The sequence below is a fragment of the Macaca fascicularis genome, chromosome 9 (genome assembly GCF_037993035.2).
Source record: "Macaca fascicularis isolate 582-1 chromosome 9, T2T-MFA8v1.1".
NCBI classification, from domain to species: Eukaryota; Metazoa; Chordata; class Mammalia; order Primates; family Cercopithecidae; genus Macaca; species Macaca fascicularis.
In genome coordinates, this window is record NC_088383.1 from 27289240 (window position 1) to 27310228 (window position 20989).

The following is a 20989-nucleotide window of genomic DNA, read 5'->3' on the forward strand; positions in this document are numbered from 1 at the left end:
TAAGCATCTATTCGTGGGCTTGGATTTGACTTTATAGCTGGTGTGTCAGGTGCCCCAGTGTAGAGAACACATTTCCTCCATTTATTTTCTTGGTATTAGAAACTCACTCGGATTAACCATGCAACAAATGCAGCAACAGTCCTTTAGGAATTCCTATACTTGTGCTATTGAATTAAAATATTCTCAATCTTCTCATTATATCATAACCAATCAAAATAAGGATTCCTTTCTACTCAAATATTATGCTTAAAAATTATCTTCTTTCTGTTTTTCCAGATGCAAGTAGTTGTTTATACCATTAATGTGATTTTCCCTACTAGAGTCCTTAAATGCACTGGAAGACCAAGACTTAGAGGCTCTTATGGCAGATCTGGTAGCAGACATCAGTGAAGCTGAGCAGAGGACAATCCAGGCACAGAAAGAGTCCTCGCAGAATCAATATCATTCAGCATCTCTACAGGCATCAAATTTTAGTGGTGCAGCCCCTCTTGGTCATGGAACAAATGTTGCTGCCACTGGTATCAGCCAATATGAGGATGACTTACCACCTCCACCAGCTGATCCTGTGTTAGACCTTCCACTGCCGCCACCACCTCCTGAACCTCTCTCTCAGGTAAGTGCGTGGGACCAGAGTCGGCAGGGCCATCAGCCTCTGCTACCTATCACTGATGTTCTCTGAAGTGATCATTACATTCCAAAGTTTGTGCATCCAAAGATCTGACATACTAAAAAACCAAGATACAGAGCATGCTCGTTGCAAAGCTAGAACACTGCGTAAACAAGCCACATGGGTGTACATCAAGAATGTATTAGGGTCATATTCAGGATTTACTATAGTTTGCTTAAAAAATATTTGTATGCAAACACTCTTTGATAAAACTCAGTCTTTTGGGGACATGTTTTATTAATATCATATTGAAATGTGGAACTGATTGTATATTTCCATGTCCCTGCTCCTAGCTCAGTACAGAGAGATTGGACGGCATTCATTATACATTTTCTGAGTAGAGTGAAATTGAATTTTGTTGAACTTGGCAGCCCTGTTCAGTAGGACAGGCACATCCAAGTATCACTTGTAATGTCATAGTTGGGGAGGGTGTTACAAAGCAGGCAGGTGATGGGTGCTTGATATTGATAAATTTCTGAATATTGAAAAACAGACAACTGGAAAGTTTAAATTATCATTATTTGGGATATTAACTCATAGTATGTCTCTCATAAAAGTAAAAAGAGCACTTTTAAGGATTTTCTTTATAGAGTAAGCCAAATATTTTAGAGGAGAGTCCAGTTCAATTTCTGCTTCCACAGTTGTCACACTGTGTCATGATGTTTGGTCCTCACAAATAAGAGCCTAGGGACCCTGAAGGTCATACAATGCCTTTTGAATGAACAAATATTGAACATAAATCAAATATTAAATTATACTCTATCACACACAGTGCTCTACTGTGTACTTATTATAGAAAATTTATGTGAAAATGGAGATCAATATAGAACAGAGACTCTTAATGTAGGGTCCATGAAGATTTCGAGGGGGCCATGCAACCCCTGAAAGTAAACAAAGTACAAAGTTGAATGCACTTGTGAAGCTTTATGGGCTTTCTTAAAGGGGCTTGTGGCTCAAAAAACAATTTGAGAACCACTGCTATAAAAAGATACATGCCTATATTCAAGTAATTAGAATGTAACCAGAACAGCTCCTTTCCTTATCATTATAAATAGAAGAGAGACTTAACTTGCCAAACTCAAAGAACTTTGGGCTCATAAAACACTTCACTCACTTTTCTGCCTGTTCATATGAGCTTGTCAGTGCTCATATGTTTTTTGGTGAATTGTAAGTTTAAATTTCATTCTCTTGGGCCTGGTGCAGTGGCTCACGCCTGTAATCCCAGTACTCTGGGAGGCCAAGGCAGATGGATCACAAGGTCATGAGATCAAGACCATCCTGGCTAACACAGGGAAACCCCATCTCTATAAAAATACAAAAAATTAGCCGGGCGTGGTGGCGGGCACCTGTAGTCCCAGCTACTTGGGAGGCTGAAGCAGGAGAATGGTGTGAACCTGGGAGGCAGAGCTTGCAGTGAGCCGAGATCGCACCACTGCACTCCAGCCTGGGTGACAGAGCAAGACTCCATCTCAAAAAAAAAAAAAAAAAAAAAAAAAATATATATATATATATATATATATATATATATATTCAGTGTCTCTTAACCTTTGGGGACATTAAGAACCCCTTTAAGAATCTAATTAAAAAAAATAGAAATCCCCAAAAAGACATTCTGATCCAAAAGTGTGTATATAATTTCTGAGAGTGTTCAAATCCCTGGAGATGTGTCAATCTACAGATTCCTTAGGTCGGATCCCAGTTTGTGGGCCAAGCAGATTTTTGTGATCTAAATATACGAACCACTGTTAAAGTCATCATTTCATCTTTTAAGTTACCATTCCCAAGCTATAAAGAGTGGCTGCCTTCTATATCTTTGAGCTGAAGAATTTTGTTATAGCCATTTAAATTCTGAAAATTGAATGTTTCGGGTGATGGATACCCCATTTATCCAGATGTGATTATTACACATTGTATGTCTTTAAAAAGTAATTAATACATTCTGAAAATCAAGCATGTGAAATTTGGTAACTTTTGCTAACATAAAGTAGCTAAGACACTAGCAATGACAGAAGTGATTACTCACTGGTATTATTTAATGGACTGTAATGAAGAATGTCTTGCCCTTTTTCAGGAAGAGGAAGAAGCCCAAGCCAAGGCTGATAAAATTAAGCTGGCGCTGGAAAAACTGAAGGAGGCCAAGGTTAAGAAGGTGAATCATGAATCCCATTTGCATGGGGGCAGTTAAATTAAGGACCTGTGGTTATGCTTAATGATAAAAACAAAATGAAGCCAGGCACGGTGGCTCACACCTGTAATCCCAGCACTTTGGGAGGCCGAGGTGGGTGGATCACGAGGTCAGAAGATCGAGACCGTCCTGGCTAACACGGTGAAACCCCCTCTCTACAAAAATAAAAAAAATTAGCTGGGTGTGGTGGCAGGTGCCTGTAGTCCCAGCTACTTGAGAGGTTGAGGCAGGAGAATCACTTGAACCCAGGAGGCGGAGGTTGCAGTGAGCTGAGATCGAGCCACTGCACTCCAGCCTGGGAGACTCCGTCTCAAAAAAAAAAAAAAAGAAAGAAAGAAAGAAAGAAAGGAAAAAAAGAAAAAAGAAAAAAAAATGTTGAGTGATACTTTCCAAATAGTTGTAATTTTCAAAACCTTTTAAGGACAAAGGTAGAGAACAATTGTTCTTTCTATATCATCAGTTAGCTCACTTGTGATTGATAAATAAGGGATTTGTGTTACTATAAACGTAGAGGTTTCCTTGGCTTGTACATGATTTTTTTTTTGCTGGCTTATACATGAATTTTCCTGGGAGCTGGAATGGTGGGAGTAGAATTATACCTTCAACAAGAAAGGAAAGGACCTTTGGCTTGGCTGCTGTCCAGGCAGGGGCCCTTTCAGCTCTATCTTAAGAAATTTTAAAACAAGTTTGCACATCCAGGGCTCCCTTCCTTTGAGCCGGCCTCTCCGGGATTTTGCAAAGTTCTGGGTTGATAGCAGGTGGCGCTACCTTTGGGGACTGCCTTAACTGGGTCAGAGCTCAGCTTCTTTTGGCCTGGCCTCCGCTTTTCCGCAATTGCTCTTGTGCCCTTTTCCTATGCCCTGGCGCAGCCGTCAGCCCTGCTGCTGCCCTAGATGTCCAAGTTATCTCCCAGGGTACCAAATGCTGTTTTTGCTGGTGCTCTGGTTTCAAAATAGGTTTTGAGTAATCTGCCCTTAACCCTACTTTCCTAATAAGCCTGTAACTTGATCATGCATGTTTTTTTTACAGAGTATAGGTTTTTGAAGAAGACATGTATTGTATTATAGCAAGAGACACAGCTGCATTTAACCTCACTAGAAGAATATACCTAATGATAATAAAGTGTTAATAATAGTTAGGCTGGGCGCGGTGGCTCGCACCTATAATCTTAACACTTTGGGAGGCTGAGGTGGGTGGATCACCCGAGGTCAGGAGTTCAAGACCAGCCTGGCCAACACAGTGAAACCCCATCTCTACTAAAAGTACAAAAATAAGCTGGATACAGTGGTGTGCACCTGTGATCCCAGCTACTCAGGAGGCTGAAGCAGGATAATCATTTGAGCCCAGAAGGCGGGGGTTGTCGTGAGCCAAGATTGCACCACTGCACTCCAGCCTGGACCGCAGAGCGAGACTCCATCTCAAAAAAACAAAAAATTTTTAAAAATAGTTAATTTGGTAAAGTAAGGGAAAGATGAAACAGTCTTCATCATGTTTTGTTTCGAGACAGGGTCTTGCTCTATCACTCAAACTGATCATGGCTCACTGCAGCCTTAAACTCCTGGGGTCAAGCAATCCTCCTCCCTCAGCCTCCTGAGTAGCTGGAACCACAGGCATGTACCACCATGCCCGGCTATTTTTATTTTTTGTAGAGTTGAGGCCTCCCTATGTTGCCTAGGCTGGTCTTGGACTCCTAGGCTCAAGCAAGCCACCCATCTCAGCCTCACAAAGTGCTGGGATTACAGGTGTGAGCCACGATGCCTGGCTCTTCATCTGATTTCAACTGCTGAAGCAAATAACATCTCTGAGACTCATTCAGAATTTTCTGTTGAGAGTTGCATGAATTGTCCTTTTCACATAGGGCTTTACACTTTCTATTCCCATGGCACCTATCACAGTTCTCTGAATGAAGGCGTTCAATACCTGCTGATGGATGGATATTCAGGAAGTATTCCTTGGCTGCCCCTGGAGCCAGACTTTCAAGGTTCATCTAGGGGACTCTTCCCAGATTAGTCTGGTTCCACTCATTCCAAACATGCCCAAATTTCCTTACCATTTTCTCCCCGTTTTCCACAAGTGATTAATTCCACAGCCAATCTTTGGAACTCCACATCCTCATCTGCCTTGCCCTTTTCTCAAACCTTGGTTAAATTCAACTTTCCTCCTGCTCAGTCCTGGGCACTCAGTGAGCTACCCTGGTTCAGTCACTCTCTCACCGACAAAACCATTTTTTTTTTCAGAGACAAGGGTCTCATTCTGTTGCCCAGGTTGGTCTCAAACTCCTGGCATCAAGTGATCCTCCCACCTGGGCCTCCCAAAGTGCTGGGATTACAAGCATGAGCCACCACACCTGGCCTCAGCTAATGATTTTGTTGCCCGTGTCGCAGGGAAAATAGACGCACTCAAAACAAAAGTTGTGCAAGCTCCCGCCAAGACATCTACCTATCTACCTGCGTGCATCTCTACCCACATATCCCATATTCTTTCCTTAATGATGGATGAATCATTATGTGTCTGCCGAGGGCCAGCTTCTTCTCTTGGGCTGCAGTCTCTCTTCTTGTCCTCCTGTGCTCAAAAGTCTCTGATGTCTGCCCATCTCACACATGAAGCCAGAATGAATCCTCCCGGTGGCCTCCAGTCCCTGCATGACATGGCGACCAGTCACCTCCCTGGCCTCACCTCCCAGCATTCACTTCTTCATTCCCCTCATTCCAGCTGCTGGTCTCCTGACTGCCCCTCAAGCACTCCAGGCCTGCCCTTGCCTTGGGACCTTGCCGCCCACATCCCCAGTACTCCCAATCCTTCCCCCACTTTAGTGTTCCCCTCAGTGCTTAACACTACCCTATTTGTGTGTGTGTGTGTGTGTGTGTGTGGGTGTGTGTGTGTGTGTCAAGGTCTTGCTCTGTCACCCAGGCTGGAGTGCAGTGGTGCTATCACAGCTCACTGAAGCCTCAAATTCCTGGGCTCAAGTGATCTTACCACCCAGCCTCCCGGGTAGCTCGGACTACAGGTATGCACCACCATGGCCCGCTATTTTTAAAAATTATTTGTAGAGAAAGGGTCTGGCCATGTTGCCCAGGCTGGTCTCAAACTCTTGGCCTCAAGCAATCCTCCCACTTCAGCCTGTCAAAGTGCTGGGATTACAGGCATGTAATAGTGGTTAAAATAGTTAATTTGGTAAATTAAGGAAAAGATGAAATGGGCATGTAATCCAGCACTTTGGGAGGCTGAGGGGGGAGGATTGCTTGGCCTGGCCTACTTTACTTATTTGTCCTATGTATTGCCCGTATCCCCTCCCCACCACCCCATAGGATCTTCCCCAGGGATCTTTGTCTCTTTTCCCCACCAATGCATCCCCATCTCTTAGAATAGATGCCAGGATCACACAGAGGTGAATAAGTCAAGTGTGGTCCCTGCTTGTGGAGAGTTAGAGTCTAGTTAGACTCTAGCTCTGAAGAAAATAAACCAGGGAGAAGTGACAGAGAGTATACAGGCAACCCTTCCGGATGGATTTGGTGCCAAGGAGGCCTCTCTGAGCAGGCAGCCCTGGAGGGAAGGCCTCTGGCCAGAAGCAGCTGGATGCACATGGGTGTGGTGCTAGGGGGCATTCCAGGCAGAGGAAACGGAGAGTGAAAGATGGTCCAGCAAGAATGAGCTCCGGGAGGTGGGGAAAAAAGGAAACAACTGAGGACAGAGAGGCAGCCGGGAGACACGGGGTCTCATAGGTCCACGGAGAAGTTTGAGTTGTATTGTAAGTGCAATGGGAAACCATTTGAGGGTTTTAAACAGGGGAGTGTAAGATGAATATATGGCTTTTAAAGGTCATAAAGGGCCAGGCACAGAGGATCACACCTCTACTCTCAACACTTTGGGAGGCCGAGGCAGGAAGATTGCTTGAGGCCAGAAGTTAAGACTAGCCTGGGCAACAGAGCAAGAGCCCATCTCTACAAAAATAAAAATTGTTTTTCATTAACTGGGCATGGTGGTTCACACATGTAATCGCAGCTACAGGAGGCTGAGGTGGGAGGATCCCTTGAGCCCAGGAGTTCAAGGTTGCAGTGAGCTATGATCACACCACTGCACATCAGCCTGGGTGGCAGAGCAAGATCCTGTCTCTAAAATAAATAAGCATGGGTCATACTGGCTGCTTTGTGGAAAATGGATTGTAGGGGCAAGGTATGAGAGCAGGATTCTAGCACAAAATCTCACACATGGATACACGTGTTGATCACACGTGGATGGCAGCTGAGGATGAGCTGTGCTGAGTCATTGACTTTACCTCTCAAGATAAAAAGACAAAAGAAAAAGGTAACAGTAAACTTCATAATTAGACTATTTCAAGCCCCTGGATTATGTATAAAATATATTATTTATATATTTTCAGAAGCGGAAATGAAAAGAGAAGTTGTTTCTTAGTTTAAAAGATAGAACAACCAGCAGGTTCCATCCATTCGCTTCAGCTGGAGATTAAGAGAACAGAAGGAGAGGGCAGGTATCTCCTGCCATATATCAGAAAGTGAGAGTGTTGCCATGATTTAGTTTAGATGAATTATAATGGTACACACAAAGCACAAGCTGCCTTGATTCAACAAGGAAGATGGAAAACAGAAGCCACTCTGATCAGTGAGGAAGGAAAGAAAATTACGAAGACAAGTTATGTATTTGCTCTGATTTCAGACACTCCGAATATATTTGTTCTGTGATGCAGAATATTAAGAAAATAACTGAGACACACTCATGCATTAAGAGAATAACTGCAATGTACTCATGCGTAATCTACAACATGTTTTTAAAGGATGGAAATCAAATCTATCTGTCATACTTTGCCCTCAAGTATTCTGTGGGCTGTTGACATCATTTTGAATTACAAATGATGTACACAGCTTGTGCTACAAAGATTTTGGAACTAGAAACAGAATCAGACTCATGCATTACTTTTATTGTTTTTTTAAAAGCCCTGTGACACCAGAGAACAGTTCCATGTGTAAATTTTATTACAGAAGCAAAAAAACAAAACTGTAAATGACTTAGGTCTAAGATATTTTTGTATTTAGCATCTTGCCAAAAAAGAAGAAATTATAAAAGCTATAAAATCTTTAACGGATTATTTCAATTTTTTCACCCTTGAATCACTTTGCCCCATACCATATAGTGTAAATATGAAAGTATTTAGCTTCCTAAATCACATAACTGTGATTTAATGTTATGTGTTGGTATAGAGCTACTCTTTAGCTTGCAAATGTGAAGGAAGCTGTGAAGAATAGTAAATGTAATTTCTTCTTGTTAAACATCACAAGACTTCTCTTGGTTGTGTGTGTGTGTGTGTGTGTGTGTGTGTGTGTGTGTGCATGCGTGTGTATGTGTGTGTGTTTTCTAAATTCTATAATTGTGGACATTCATAAGTACATGTGGATTAACTCTAGTTTCCAATTTCTGCAAAAAGAAACCTTTAATCATCGCCAAATTATGTGGTTTAGTATTTTTTCTCTATATAAATGTTTTTATAGAACATAAAAAACAGCAACACGTGTTTTATTTTCTCAAGAATTCCTAAGCGGGATTGAAATGTAGTCAAACATCATTAATCTTTCCATCAGAAACATTAAATTTTCTAAGCCTTAACATTGGTAGTGTGTCTTAGCACATGTAGCTACTTTACAGCAGTAATTCTCAGCAGAGAGCAGCAAGTACGCCTTCCACAGAAAATAAATCCTAGTAAAGACCGCTATTTGAAGAATTCTTCTTTTTCCATGCAACCCTCCATGACTCATTTCTAAGGTCACATGAATGGATCTTTGACACTGTGTTAGTTGGGCCTACCATTTTATCATCAAAAGACAAATACAGGGAAAAAGCAACTATCCAACTACAGATGTCTGAGTTAGAGATTTTCAAGGGAAAAAAAAAAGTATTCTTTAGGAAACCCTGGGATAAGGCTCTGATTTAAACGGTCCCTGGAGGAAGAAAGCATTTTGACTGCCCCATGTCTACATTTTGATCTTGGGGGTGTATGTGAATGTTGGAAATAGAAGGTGTTACATGAGTGCTTCAACTTTTGGTTGCTGCCTGCAACTCATCCAAATGGTTACCACCACACACACCCTTCCGTTGCTATCAGTAACTCTGCAGAACCATCTACAGGAGCTACACTCTTCAATCTGTTAACTATAGAGTGTTAGGAAGGAATGAAGCTACAGCCATACAACCCTGATCATGCTCCATCTCATCTGATCTCAGAAGCTAAACAGGGTCAGGCCTGGTTAGTACTTGGATGGGAGGCAGGAATGGGACAGAACCTGGCTGCTCAGAACCTAATCCAAACTTGTGGAGAGAAAGAAATGTTATCAAATTTATGGTTTCTCTCTCCCTTTTCAGTCCATCTAATTACTTTTTTTTAATAACGATGCGTCTTATTGGTGAATAACCAGGACCAACCATAAGCTCATATGCTACAAATACACAGGTGTCAAAGAAAATCCAAAGCCTAGCTGCATTATTTCACGAATTAATTCTGTTACATTACATGAAAATCAGGGTCTCTCTAACGAATAAGATTTTAGTTGTTGTTGTTGTTTTCTTTCCTTTTTTTTTTTTTTTTTTTTTTGAGACGGAGTCTCACTCCATCCCCTAGGCTGGAGTGCAGTGCTGCAATCTCAGCTCACTGCAACTTCTGCCTCCCAGTTTCAAGAGATTCTCCTGCCTCAGCCTCCTGAGCAGCTGGGATTACAGGCACATGCTACCACACCTGGCTAACTTCTGTATTTTTAGCAGAGACAGGTTTTCATCCTGTTGGTCAGGCTGGTCTTGAACTCCTGACCTCATGATCTGCCCGCCTCAGCCTCCCAAAGTGCTGAGATTACAGGCGTGAGCCACCGTACCCAGCTGAATCAGGTGTTTTAATAACTTTGACAAGTTGCCAAGAAAAAGTCAAGGATATTCTGTGTTTTTGTTGAAGATAAGTAAATGCAGCTTCCTCCAAACCTACAGATTTGGAATAAGATTACTATCAATTTTATTGTGAATTTAATTCAATAGAATATTTTGAAAATGGAATAAAACATAAATTAGGGGCTGGATACGGTGGCTCATGCTTGTAATCCCAGTACTTTAGGAGGGTGAGGTAGGAGAACTGCTTGAGGCCAGGAATTTGAAACCAACATGGGCAACATAGTGAGACTTTGCCTCTACAAAAAAAAATGAACAACAATTAGCTGGGTGTGGTGGTGCACACCTGTGGTCCCAGCCACTCAGGAGGCTGAGGTGGGAGGATCAGTTGAGCTCAGGAGGTCGAGGCTACAGTAACCCAAGATGACACCACTGCACTCCAGCCTAGGCAACAGAGCAAGACCCTGTCACACACACACACAAAACAACCCCAAAATTAGATTCATCATGTGCCTGCAAAACAGCTTATTTCTCAGTCTACATTCATTTCACTTAATCCAATTCTGATCTCAAATGTGCCCTGCTGTAACTATCTGTCTCTCAGTGGGGTCCCCTCAGTGACACTGTGTTGAGATATGCCCTGTGGACCTTCAAAGAATTGTGGATTAACCAACTTGGTGTCTTCAGACTCTTGGGTTGCATGAAATGGGACTCAACTCCAGCTAAGCAAAAGAGAAGAGTTTATTATAAAGAAACAGGTGGCCGGGGTGCTGGCTTATACCTGTAATCCCAGCGCTTTGGGAGGCCAAGGTGGGTGGATCACCTGAGGTCAGGAGTTCAAGACCAGCCTGGCCAACATGGTGAAACGCCATCTCCACTAAAAATTAAAAAAAAAAAATTAGCTGGGCATGGCAGCAGGCACCTGTAATCCCAGCTACTAGGAAGACTGAAACAAGAGAATCGCTTGAATCCAGGAAGCAAAGGTTGCAGTGAGCTGAGATCACGCCACTGCACCCCAGCCTGGCCGACAGAGTAAGAATCCGTCTCAAAATAATAATAATAATAATAATAATAATAAAGATACAGGCATAGCTTTTAATCTAGAAAAGTTTCTGGGCTCCAGGATGGAATAAGAAAAGGGAAAGATTATTGGGAAAGAAAGAAGCTAGCACTTTTTTTGTTCTCTTTGTTTTCTGTCTCTGCCACCAGAATGCCCTGTCTCTGAAGGCTAAACAAGGACTTTGTTTATTATCTATTTTCTCTTTTTGTGAATTGGTTTCTCCACCTCTATAATCCTAGCACCTAAAACAAGTGCCTGGCATGCAAGTGAGTTTAGATGGAGCAAGTTCACCAAACACATTCTCATATAAATGTGCAGAAACAGTAGCAACTTTGAAACCTTTATCTTAGTAGCCTTCTCCAGTTGCTGAAATTTACTGGCTGCCTCATGGTTCTATCCTCAGCTCGTCGTCAAGGTGCACATGGACGACAACGGCACAAAGTCACTGATGGTGGATGAGCGGCAGCTAGCCCGAGATGTTCTGGACAACCTTTTCGAGAAAACTCATTGTGACTGCAGTGTAGACTGGTGTCTTTATGAAATCTACCCGGAACTACAAATTGGTAAGTCCCATCCGCAGCAATGGGCTGTACTCCAAAAACCTTGTGGGTTTGCTGTATTACGGGCCTGGGTTTATTCTTTTTTTCTCTTTAATTTTACATAGAAAATAGACACGGGGTCTCACTATGCTGCCCAGGCTGATATCAAACTCCTGCGCTCAAGCAATCCTCCCACCTGGGCCTCCCAAAGTGCTGGGATTACAAGCGTGAGCCACCATGCCTGGCCTGGTTCTTCCTTGAGAAGACTTTGGTTCAAGGCTTTCACTTCCCTTATATGAGATTTAGTGCTCGACTCTTCATTTTGTTGTAGTGAAGAGAGTTGGATTCTAGCAGGTGGTGGCCAGACCTTGGGGGATATAAGCATTATTACTGCTGCTTCTCTAGTGGTTCCATTTGGGAAAGAAAGCGACTGGATGATACTGACTAAGATACTGCATGGTTAATAAGCTGAGCAGGTGGCAGAAGAGGCTGGGTATCTGTCGGCTAATGCCTCTTTAGTGGTTGCTTCCTTAACCGACCATAACCCTGCCACAGTCTCCCACCAGTGCTCATTTCCCCCTCCTCCCTCCCCACTTGCTTAATCTCTGACACTTTGTCTTGTGGAAGAGGCTCAGCCTCAGAGTGCAAAGAACAATTGGTAGAAATTGGTGGAATTTTTCAAAAGCGGAAAAAAGGTTAACTGAAGATATACTGTTACTTCTCATTCTAGGTAGTGGTGGTGGTGGCGTTGAGACAGGGTCTTGCTCCATTACCAAGGCTACAGTGCAATGACGCAGTCATGGGTCACTGTAGCCTCAGCTCCCAGGCTCAAGCGATCCTCCTGCCTCCGCATCCCGAGTAGCTGGGACTATAGGCACACATACCACATTTCTCATTTTTAATAATGGGACAGTCGTCCCTCAGGAGAGCTGGGTGGGACAGAATTGCCTGTGCTGGAAGCTTTAGGAGCAATTTTTTTTCTGGATAAAATGGTTTACACTAAAACAGTCCCTTGAAGTTGTCTTCAGTTCTATGTGTCAAGGGAAGAAATGAAAGCCTTTCTTTATGTTTTAATTCAAGCATTCACACGTTGCTTTTAGAATGTTAAGGAGTGATGTTTTGGAGTACACACTGTGACTCTCACAATTTCATTCAAAGTGTTCCACCAGTCATTGACTGACTGTCCACCTCACGTAGAATGTTTGCCACCATCTGGGACTATTTAAGGTAAAAAATGTCGGTATGAAAAAAGTATGTCTCCGGGTACACTGGCATATGCCTGTAGGCCGAGCTACTTGGGAGGGTGAGGCAAGAGGATTGCTTGAGCCTTGAGCCTGTGAATAGCCACTGCACTCCAGCCTGGACAACACAGTGAGACCCCATCTCTTAAACAAAATGAAAGAAAAAAGTGTGACAGCTGACCATTGTCACTGTGTTATGGGTTTTTTGTTTTTTTTTTTTTTTTTTTGAGATGGAGTCTCGCTCTGTCGCCCAGGCTGCAGTGCAGTGGCCGGATCTCAGCTCACTGCAAACTCCGCCTCCCAGGTTCACGCCATTCTCCTGCCTCAGCCTCCCGAGTAGCTGGGACTACAGGCGCCCACCACCTCGCTCGGCTATTTTTTTATATTTTTTTTTAGTAGAGACGGGGTTTCACCGTGTTAGCCAGGATGGTCTCGATCTCCTGACCTCGTGATCCACCCGTTTCAGCCTCCCAAAGTGCTGGGATTACAGGCTTGAGCCACCGTGCCCGGCCTGTGTTATGGGTTTTTTCATCTTGTTTTTAATGGAAGATAACTTGAAGACAATGAAAGATAAACATAATAGAAATATTACAGTGTGACATCATGTGAGAATTATTAATAAGAATCCTAGGCACCTGATGAAACTCATGAAGATTAACTCAGTAATAGCTTGCTTCTCACTTGGAACCCCTGATGTCTTGGGTCTGAAAGAATACCTTTTCTTATTTCATCAGAGAGGTTTTTCGAAGACCATGAAAATGTTGTTGAAGTCTTATCAGACTGGACAAGAGACACAGAAAATAAAGTACTATTTTTGCAGAAAGAGGAGAAATATGCTGTATTTAAAAACCCCCAGGTAAGATGACCTGCATATTATTAAACCCTATAAAGTATGAAGGATTTTCTTTTTTAAGACAGAGTCTCACTCTGTCGCCCAGGCTGGAGTGCAGTGGCATGATCTTGGCTCACTACAGACTTCGCCTCCCAGATTCAAGCAATTCTCCTGCCTCAGCCTCCCCAGTAGCTGGGACTACAGGCATGCACCACCAGGCCCAGCTAACTTTTTTGTATTTTTTAGTACAGACAGGGTTTCACCATGTTGGCCAGTATGGTCTCGATCTCCTGACCTCGTGATCTGCCCGCCTCTGCCTCCAAAAGTGCTGGGATTACAGGCATGAGCTACTGCGCCCGGCCAAGGATTTGTTTTAATGTCACCTGTATACTAACCACACCATTCATTGTCTCACAAAATATTACAAATATATTATTTTCAAATAAACACAGACTCAGCTCTTAAGCTGTATGTAAGTTAACAGCCCTTTGAAGGATTCAGAAAGAGAAGAATCCATTTTGCTTTTTTTTCATTCCAAATCCAAAATGTATCTCTCTGTGGTTGTCTGATTCTCTTCTGTCCCTGTTTCTGTGTGGCTGTATTAATCCGATATATCTTCATGCACTCACTGTTGGTTCTTCCTGCTTCCTGCTTGAAAGATGCTCTTTTCTTTGTTGTTTGTATTTGGTGCTTATATTTGCCAGGAAAACTAAAAGGACCACCTGGAAAATGTGCAAGTTACTGTGATTTCGTTACAAACAATTTGTGCAAGTAAAAAGCATAAATTTATATGTGTTCTTTTTTTCATATTTGTTCTTCATATTTGAAAATGCTTCCTTCAAGTCATGTGTACAAGGATTTCCAGGCTTTTTCCCAACTGAGGCCTCGAGCAACTATAATTGTGTGAGGGTCATTACCTTCTTTTTGAAAATCAAAGAATGTTAAAGGTGAAGAAGTTCCTCTCCATTTTCCAAACACCTTTCCCTTTTACAGGTTTAAAAAAAAAAAAGTGTCATATCATTAGAGGGAGAATTAGGGCAGCTTCCTTGTGGGAAAATGTATCCTATAAATGCTGTTTTCTGGGGTCTTCCTTAGGTTGTATGGTGGCTGACTGACAACAAAGCAATTAAATAGCATTATTTGTGATAAATATTAAGCAATAAAAATACAAAGTTTTCCACCCGTAACTACCTTCAACGCCATGCTTTTTTTTTTTTCTTTTGTTGTTGTTGTTAGACAAAGTCTTGCTCTGTTGCCAGGCTAGAGTGCAGTGGTGCAATCTTGGCTCACTGCAACCTCTGCCTCCCGGGTTCAAGCAATTCCCCTCTCTCAGCCTCCCGAGTAGCTGGGACTACAGGCGCATGACACCACCCCTGGCTAATTTTTTTTTTTTTTTTTTTGGTAGAGATGGGGTTTCACCATGTTGACCAGGATGGTCTCGATCTCCTGACCTCATGATCTGCCCGCCTCGGCCTCCCAAAGCGCTGGGATCACAGGCGTGAGCCACTGCACCTGGCCCAATGCCATGCTTTAACAACTGCATTAGTGAAGGTACCATCTAAGTTGCTGTAGCAAAGAGACTCTTAAATCAGTGGTTCAGACAAGCTACAAGCTTATTTCTCTCTCACACACTGGTCCAGGCACAGGTACACAGGTAGGTAGACCTAGTAGATTGGCTCTGCCATTTTCAATATGCGGCTTCCATCTTTGGTTCCATGGTAGCTTTTCTGCCTCGCCATTTTCCAGTCCGTAGGAAGTGAGGGAAGAGCCGGGGAAATGCACATTCAGGCTTATGCCTCCATCCCATTGGCCAGAAGTTAGTTCCATAATGACACTGAGCTACAAGAAAAGCTGAGAAATGTAGTGTCTATCTGAACAACCATATGCACAGCTAAAACTAGAGAGTTACATTCAGGGCCACCACTTTGCATAACTCTTCCATGAGGCACCTTTCCCCTTGAATCTGTAAAAATAATGCTCAGGAGTCATGCAACATGGCTATGCTATTGTATAAGAGAAGGTATAGCTATTGTCTAACTAAGATTAGCCGTGGTGGGAGAGTCAGAGATTACCTCCATACCCCTTTAGGCTGGATCAGAGATTACCTCCACACCCCTTTAGGCTGGATTTAGAAACCAAATTGACACCAGAGAGATTAACGAGAGAAAGCATACACATTTTTATCAGTTTTACATCTACATGGGGATCTTCACAAGACTCCAAAGTCTAAAGAAGTCGCCGAGGCAAGATGCTTCTATACTTTTTTAACAAAGAACAATAAATTTGAGAAGAAATGACAGAACAAAGAGGATCTGGCTAGGGGCAGTGAAGTTTCTAGGGGAGTGTAAACCAGAAAGTCTTTGATAGGTCTCAATCAGTTTAGAAGTTTCTTTTGCCAAGGCTTAAGGACACGCCTAGAAGAAAACAAACAAACAAACAGAATCACAGAAACAGTCTGTGGTCTGTGCCCTTCTCCAAAGATGAATTTCAGGGCTTCAACATTTAAAGGGGATGCCAGGCACGGTGGCTCCCGCCTGTCATCCCAGCACTTTGGGAGGCTGAGGTGGGCGGATCACTTGAGGTCAGGAGTTCGAGACTAGCCTGACCAACATAGTGAAACCCCATCTGTACTAAAAATACAAAACTTAGCCGGGCATGGGGGTGGACGCCTGTAATCCCAGCGACTTGGGAGGCTGAGGAAGGGAGAATTGCTTGGATCCAGGAGGCAGAGGATGCAGTAAGCCGAGATAGCACCACTGGACTTCAACCTGGGTGACAGAGCAAGATCCATCTCAAAAAAAACAAAAACAAAAACAAAAAAAACGTAAAGGGGAAAAGTCAAGGAGGGGAAAGAGGGAGGGGCATGGTAATGCACATGTTGCAAGAGAAAAAGAGCAGGTAGGGAAAGAGTGAATAACTGTATTCCTCTCCCGCTCAGTAAGTTGGAACTTTACAGAAGATAAGATGAACATAGAATTGCTCCTTGTGGAGATATTTAACCTTTTATTTGTAGCTGTCTGTTTAGCAACAAAAGGGTGCAAGGCAGCGTCTTCCATGACTCAGCTTTCAGCTTCCTTTATTCCTTTGGGCAGCACAAACTGGGGTCCTGCGTTTTTATATTCCTTTCACTAAAGGGCATCACCAGAAGATCTATGGGGGGAGACAAGGGTTACTTTATCTATAGTGGAAGATAAAGGTTACTTTGTTGAGTGTATTTATTCAGCTCCTTTGCAGCCCAGTTCCCAGTCTCTGGTGATAAGGGCTATTTTCTCGCCCTGAAACGCTGAGGGTTCCCCTTCAGAGGAATCCTGATGGCTTGCTGCCTGCAGGAAGAGAAGGTCGGCTCACCCTTTCTGGGACCCCAATTTCTCCAATGTTTTCAACTAGAAGTAATCAGTGCACCAATCTAGCATTTTGGGGGATGGCATGTCTTTCAGTCCTTCAGTGGGCATCTGCAGTTTGCCATGGTAACTAATGAATTAGTGCACATATCATAATGGTACACTCTGAATTTTTACAAAGTGAACCACCCACATGAAGATAACAGCATTCAGGGAGGTGCAGCAGCCTTCCTCATGGCCCTTCCAGTCCTTACTACCCGTTACAAAGGTCGTCGTGATTCTATCTCCTTAGCATTTCCTCTTTTTTTTTTTTTGGAGGCGGAGTCTCGCTCTGTCGCCCAGGCTGGAGTACGGTGGCCGGATCTCAGCTCACTGTAAGCTCCGCCTCCCGGGTTTACGCCATTCTCCTGCCTCAGCCTCCCGAGTAACTGGGACTACAGGCGTCCGCCACCTCACCTGGCTAGGTTTTTTTTGTATTTTTTTTAGTAGAGACGGGGTTTCACCGTGTTAGCCAGGATGGTCTCGATCTCCTGACCTCGTGATCCGCCCGTCTCGGCCTCCCAAAGTGCTGGGATTACAGGCTTGAGCCACCGCGCCCGGCCATCCTCTTTTTGAACTTTATATATGAAATGGAATTATATCACAGTACTTTTTTCTTTTTGAAACAGGGTCTTGCTCTGTTGCCCAGCCAGATCTTGCAGCGGCGCGATCGTGGCCCACTGCAACCCCGCCTTGCAGGCTGAAGTGAGCCTCCCGCCTCAGCCACCGGCATAGCTGGCAACACAGGCGCAGGCCACCACACCCGGCCAAGTTTTGTTTTTGTTTTTTTTAAGAGACAGGCTCTCACCATGTTGCCTAGGTTGGTTTTATTTTGCTTTGCTTTGACTCAACTCTCATTCATGCTACTGCCCACAGCACTAGCTTATTCTTTTTCACCGTTAGTATTCCATTGTGTGACTATACCAAAACCTATTTATCCATTGTCTTGTTGATGGATATTTGATTTGTTTCTAGGGTGGGGCTTTAACCAGTAATGCTGTTGGGAGCATTCTTGTACAGTACATGTCTTTTGTTGGACATGTGTAGACATTTCTCTTGCATATATACCTACGGTGCAATTGCTGGACCACAGGTTGTGCATATGTTTAGTTTTATTTTTTTATTTTATTTCATTTTTGAGATTGAGTCTCGCTCTGTCAGCCAGGCTGGAGTACAGTGGTGCAATCTCGGCTCACTGCAACTTCTGCCTCCCGGGTTCAAATGATTCTCCTGTCTCAGTCTCCTGTGCAGCTGGGATCGCAGGCCCCCACCACCACGCCTGGCTAGTTTTTGTATTTTTAGTAGAGACGGGGTTTCACCATGTTGGCCAGACTGGTCTCGAGCTGCACTTCAGCCTGCCTCAGCCTCCCAAAATGCTGGGATTACAGGCATGAGCCACCGCACCCAACCTTTTTTTTTTTTTTAATTAGAGTCCTTCTGTCACCCAGGCTGGAGTGCAGTGGCACAATCTCAGCTCACTGCAACATCTGCCTCCCTGGCTCAAGTGATTCTTGTGTCTCAGCCTCCCAAGAAGCTGGGAGGCACTCACCACCACACTTCACTACTTTTTGTATTTTTAGTATAGACGGGGTTTCACCATGTTAGCCAGGCTGGGTAATATGTTTAGTTTTAGTAGATACTGCCAAGCAGCTTCCACACAGATTCTATGATTCAGCCTCCCATTAGTATTGTATGAGAATTCCTGTTGTTCCACATCCTTGACAGCCTTTGGTGTTGCCATTAGTTTTTTAATTTAGCCATTCCAGGGGTTTGTAGTGGCATCTTCTGTGGTTTTAAGTTGAATTTTCCTGATGCCAGCGATTGTAGCATCTTGTCAAATGTTTCTTATCCATTTGAATACCCATTTTTGTGAAGTGCCTGCTCAAATCCTTTGCCATGATTCCCAGTCTCACCCTAGACTAAGCATCAACAAATGCCCTGAGGGGAAGTGTGGCTTTCTAGAGACCTGAACACCTCTTTATGGTTCATTTCTGTCTTGGATCTTGACCCCTTGAGTCCTAATTGCTTCAATAGCTCTCCAATGCCTTCACACAGATTTTTTTTAAATCCAGCATTTCTAACTGTTTTGTCTACTGCAAGCTACTTGTATTGGGCCATTCTCACACTGCTATAAAGAAATACCTGAGACTAGGTAATTTATAAAGAAAAGAGGTTTATTTGGGAGGGTGAGGCAGGTGGATCACCTAAGATCAGGAGTTGGAGACCAGCCTGGCCAACGTGATGAAACCCTGTCTCTACTAAAAATACAAAACTTAGATGGACGTGGTGAGGGTAGGGGGGCATCTGTAATCCCAGCTACTAGGGAGGCTGAGGCAGGATAATCACTTGAACCCAGGAGACAGAGGTTGCAGTGAGCCAAGATCGTGCCACTGCACTCCAGCCTGGGCAACAAGAGCAAAACTCCCTCTCAAAAAGAAAAAAGGAAAAGAGGTTTAATGGGCTCATGGTTCTACAAGCTGTACAGGAAGCATGGTGGCATCTGCTTCTGGGAAGGCCTCAGGAAACTTTCAGTCATGGCAGAGGGTGAAGGGGAAGGACAGTGAGCACCTCACATGGCTAGGGCAGGAGGAAGAGAGAGAGAGGGCATGCAACATGCTTTTAAATAACCAGATCTCCTGAGAACTCTGTCATGAGATAGCACTAAGGACATGGTGCTAAACTGTTAGAAATTGCCCCATGATCCAGTCACCTCCCACCAGGCCCCACTTCCAACACTGGGGATTACAATTCGAGATGAGATTTGGGCCAGGCCATGAACCCAAACCATTACTATTCTACCATAGCGGGAAGCAGAAATTCTCCTGATGAATTATTTTGCATAAGAATATGTTCTTAAAAGCCAACTTTTATACATTCTCCTAATCTACAATCAAATGTAAAGACCAAAATTGAAGTGGAGGCATTTTTGAAATGGCCAATTTTAAGTAAATGTATTTCCATTTTCTCAGTGTTTGGTTGAATCTATCTTCTGGCCAGTGCCCTGCGTACATAGTGGCTTCTGCCTGCTGACCTTAGAGTGAGAGAAGTAGGCTGTGATCATTCTCATCGATGTCATGACTCCTAAAAGGGAGGCTTTGTAATTTTGAAGTACCTAAAGCATTCTTGTCGAAGCTTTGTACTAATACCCTTTGATAGTTTGTTTAAGGCTGGGCACAGTGGCTCACGCCTGTAATTCCAACACTTTGGGAGGACAAGGCAAGGGGGAATTGCTTAAGCACAAGATTTCAAGACCAGCCTGGGCAACATGGTTGTTATAAAAGTGAGCTCAGCTTGCTCTTGCCATCTTTTTCATGCCTGCTTACTTGCTTTCTGCTTTTCCACCGTGTTATGACACAGTCTGAAAGCCCTCCCTAGAAGCTTCCACCATGTCCTTGGACTTTCCAACCTCCAGAACCATGAACCAAATAAACTTATTTTCCTTGTAAATCACCCACTGTCTGGTATTCTGCTATAGCAAGAGAAATAGACTAAGACAGATTAATACTTGCAGCTTAATTAAGAAAGAGCTTACCTGACCCAGAGTGTCAGTTCTTCTGGAAAATTATCAAACTGTACAAAACTCTTTAAAACTTCATTCTTAAAGTCCCAATACTGAAGTCTTCAATACTTAACAGAAGTCTTTTACAAATTATTTGTCTTTGGGGATAGTGCCTGGGAGAGGCAAGAAAGTGAATGCAGAGGGAGGCTTTGAGCTCCATTTTCAGAAGCAACAGTAAGTAAGAATTTGGAGACATTAGTGATATGCTTGTGCAGGCATAATTACTAGGCATCCATTTCCAAAGGTGACTGGAAAAGTGGCTTCACGCACCCGGGTTTCAAATGTCACCTGCTGTGTGATCTTGGTATGCTCTTTGACAACACTTCAATTCACTTCTCAGTTTGTCAAATGGTTGATGCTGCTGTACTTCCTACCTCACAAAATCAAATCCAGCATGAAAACCAGTTGTTACATTGTGGAGTTATGCATAAAAGTAAAGTGGTTTGATCCCAACTGAAATTCAGCAGTCATCTGCAGTAAAGTTCTATGTAATAGATTATCTAAAATGAATATAGAGAAACCAAACTCTGCAAATTTGTGAACAGAAAGATGCTTAATTAGGAATTCCAAAAGGATAACTTGTCTACATTTGGGGAGGCAATAGCAGATCACCCCATTTTTAAATGAAAGAAAATAGAGTTAAC

The 20989-nt window shown here is 43.3% G+C and overlaps 1 protein-coding gene across 6 annotated transcripts in view; it reads left to right on the top strand.

Annotated features, from left to right (window-relative positions):
* The window catches only part of APBB1IP (amyloid beta precursor protein binding family B member 1 interacting protein), a 128968-nt gene that overhangs the window by 62186 nt on the left and 45793 nt on the right, over positions 1–20989 (top strand). For 4 of the 6 annotated variants that reach the window (XM_065520428.2, XM_074001257.1, XM_045399714.3 and 1 more), the window contains 4 exons: positions 321–613; positions 2739–2816; positions 11198–11357; positions 13309–13430. In XM_065520428.2, the coding sequence (XP_065376500.1) occupies positions 321–613; positions 2739–2816; positions 11198–11357; positions 13309–13430 (653 nt within the window). The remainder of the gene's footprint in view (positions 1–320; positions 614–2738; positions 2817–11197; positions 11358–13308; positions 13431–20989) is intronic. The other 2 variants (XM_074001258.1, XM_074001259.1) reach the window with 1 other exon arrangement.